The 1,229-nt window shown below is 41.2% G+C and overlaps 1 protein-coding gene across 1 annotated transcript in view; it reads right to left on the reverse strand.

Annotated features, from left to right (window-relative positions):
• Positions 1 to 6: 6 nt before the first annotated feature.
• LOC123005129 overlaps positions 7 to 1,229 on the reverse strand; it is a 3,694-nt gene continuing 2,471 nt past the window's right edge. The window contains exons 2-5 of the mRNA XM_044398753.1: positions 1,074 to 1,185; positions 787 to 1,026; positions 607 to 740; positions 7 to 556 (exon numbers count right to left, since the gene is read on the reverse strand). Of these exons, the coding sequence (XP_044254688.1) occupies positions 11 to 556; positions 607 to 740; positions 787 to 1,026; positions 1,074 to 1,185 (1,032 nt within the window). The 3' untranslated portion in view covers positions 7 to 10. The remainder of the gene's footprint in view (positions 557 to 606; positions 741 to 786; positions 1,027 to 1,073; positions 1,186 to 1,229) is intronic.

Genomic DNA, 1,229 nt, shown 5'->3' on the forward strand with positions numbered 1-1,229 from the left:
ATTTTCTAAATTAAAGCTCCGTTCCAGAAGTGGATGAAGTGTCAGACGCAAGCCTCTTCATTCTCCTTTTCTCCAACTCAATCCGTATCTCCTCCTTACTCCCCTCATCCTCCTCAATATACCTCCACGGCAGCTGCCCCCTCAACTCCTCCACCACTGCCACATCCGAGTAGGCGTAAAACTCCCCCGAATCCTCWCCTTSATTARTGAGATTCTTATTGTTATTGTCACTTTTACCACTTCCACTACTCCTGGTGGTGTCTACAGTACCGTAAAACAACTGCCAGTTTCGGATTCGATCAGCTGAGGTGTCTAGATTCACACGATTCGGATTCGGTCTTTCGTTTTTGTACGATTCGTGATAGACAGAGATGGTGGCTTTGATGACAAGGATGAAACCCACCCAATTGGAGATCCAGATTAAGATGAAGCGGCTGCTGACGCAAGAGAGAGCGATGGAGGGGGTGGCGGAGAGGAGGAAGGGGGGGTTCTTGGAGTCAAGGTCCAAGAGAGAAGGTTGGGTGATGCCCACAAAAGACATCCAGTTTGTGAAATTCTTAAAAAAAAATCCAAAAATTTTTTTTTTTTTGAAATTTTCAAACTTACAGTAGTTTCAGAAATGTCTAAGCCGAAAAGGACACTAGCGGCGGCGTCAAAAAGACAAACACAAACAGTCAAAATCAAATAAGGACCGTAAAACACCAACGATAATGATTCTTTTATCCCAAAACAAGTGCCCACTGAAACAATCGATTTTTTTCATGCTTTTTTCAGCACGTGTCATACTTAAAAGGGCCATTGCTGAAATCACCCAAGTGCCATCCAGAATGATGAAACACAGCAGGAATACTGAAATTCTGGAAGAGGCTGAAACATGATCTGGAAACAAGTGGACCTTTTCGAGCAATTCTCTGACGATGGCGTCCAAAGTGGGGTTATTGTCAATCAAAATACTGTTAAAAAGTTTCGTTACGTAGGAATCGAGTGGATTTGGGGCCTCGATTTTGGGGGTTGGGCAATCGCTGTCTTTAAAAAATTGTTAATTGTAAAATTTTTGTTTAGAAAATACTTACTGTATAAATAAGTGAGGTAAAAAAATATGGTGGTACTTTCAGTGGGGGAATTCCGACAAATGCTCAAATAATAGGAATAAATGACGAAAAGCAGATGCAAAGTCGTCTGGACCTGAAAAAAATGCAAGGAAAAATCATATTTTCAAATTAAAATTA

This window comes from Tribolium madens, unplaced genomic scaffold (genome assembly GCF_015345945.1).
Source record: "Tribolium madens isolate multiple individuals breed KSU strain unplaced genomic scaffold, Tmad_KSU_1.1 Scaffold_11;HRSCAF=98;Tcas5.2_LG3b, whole genome shotgun sequence".
NCBI lineage: Eukaryota > Metazoa > Arthropoda > Insecta > Coleoptera > Tenebrionidae > Tribolium > Tribolium madens.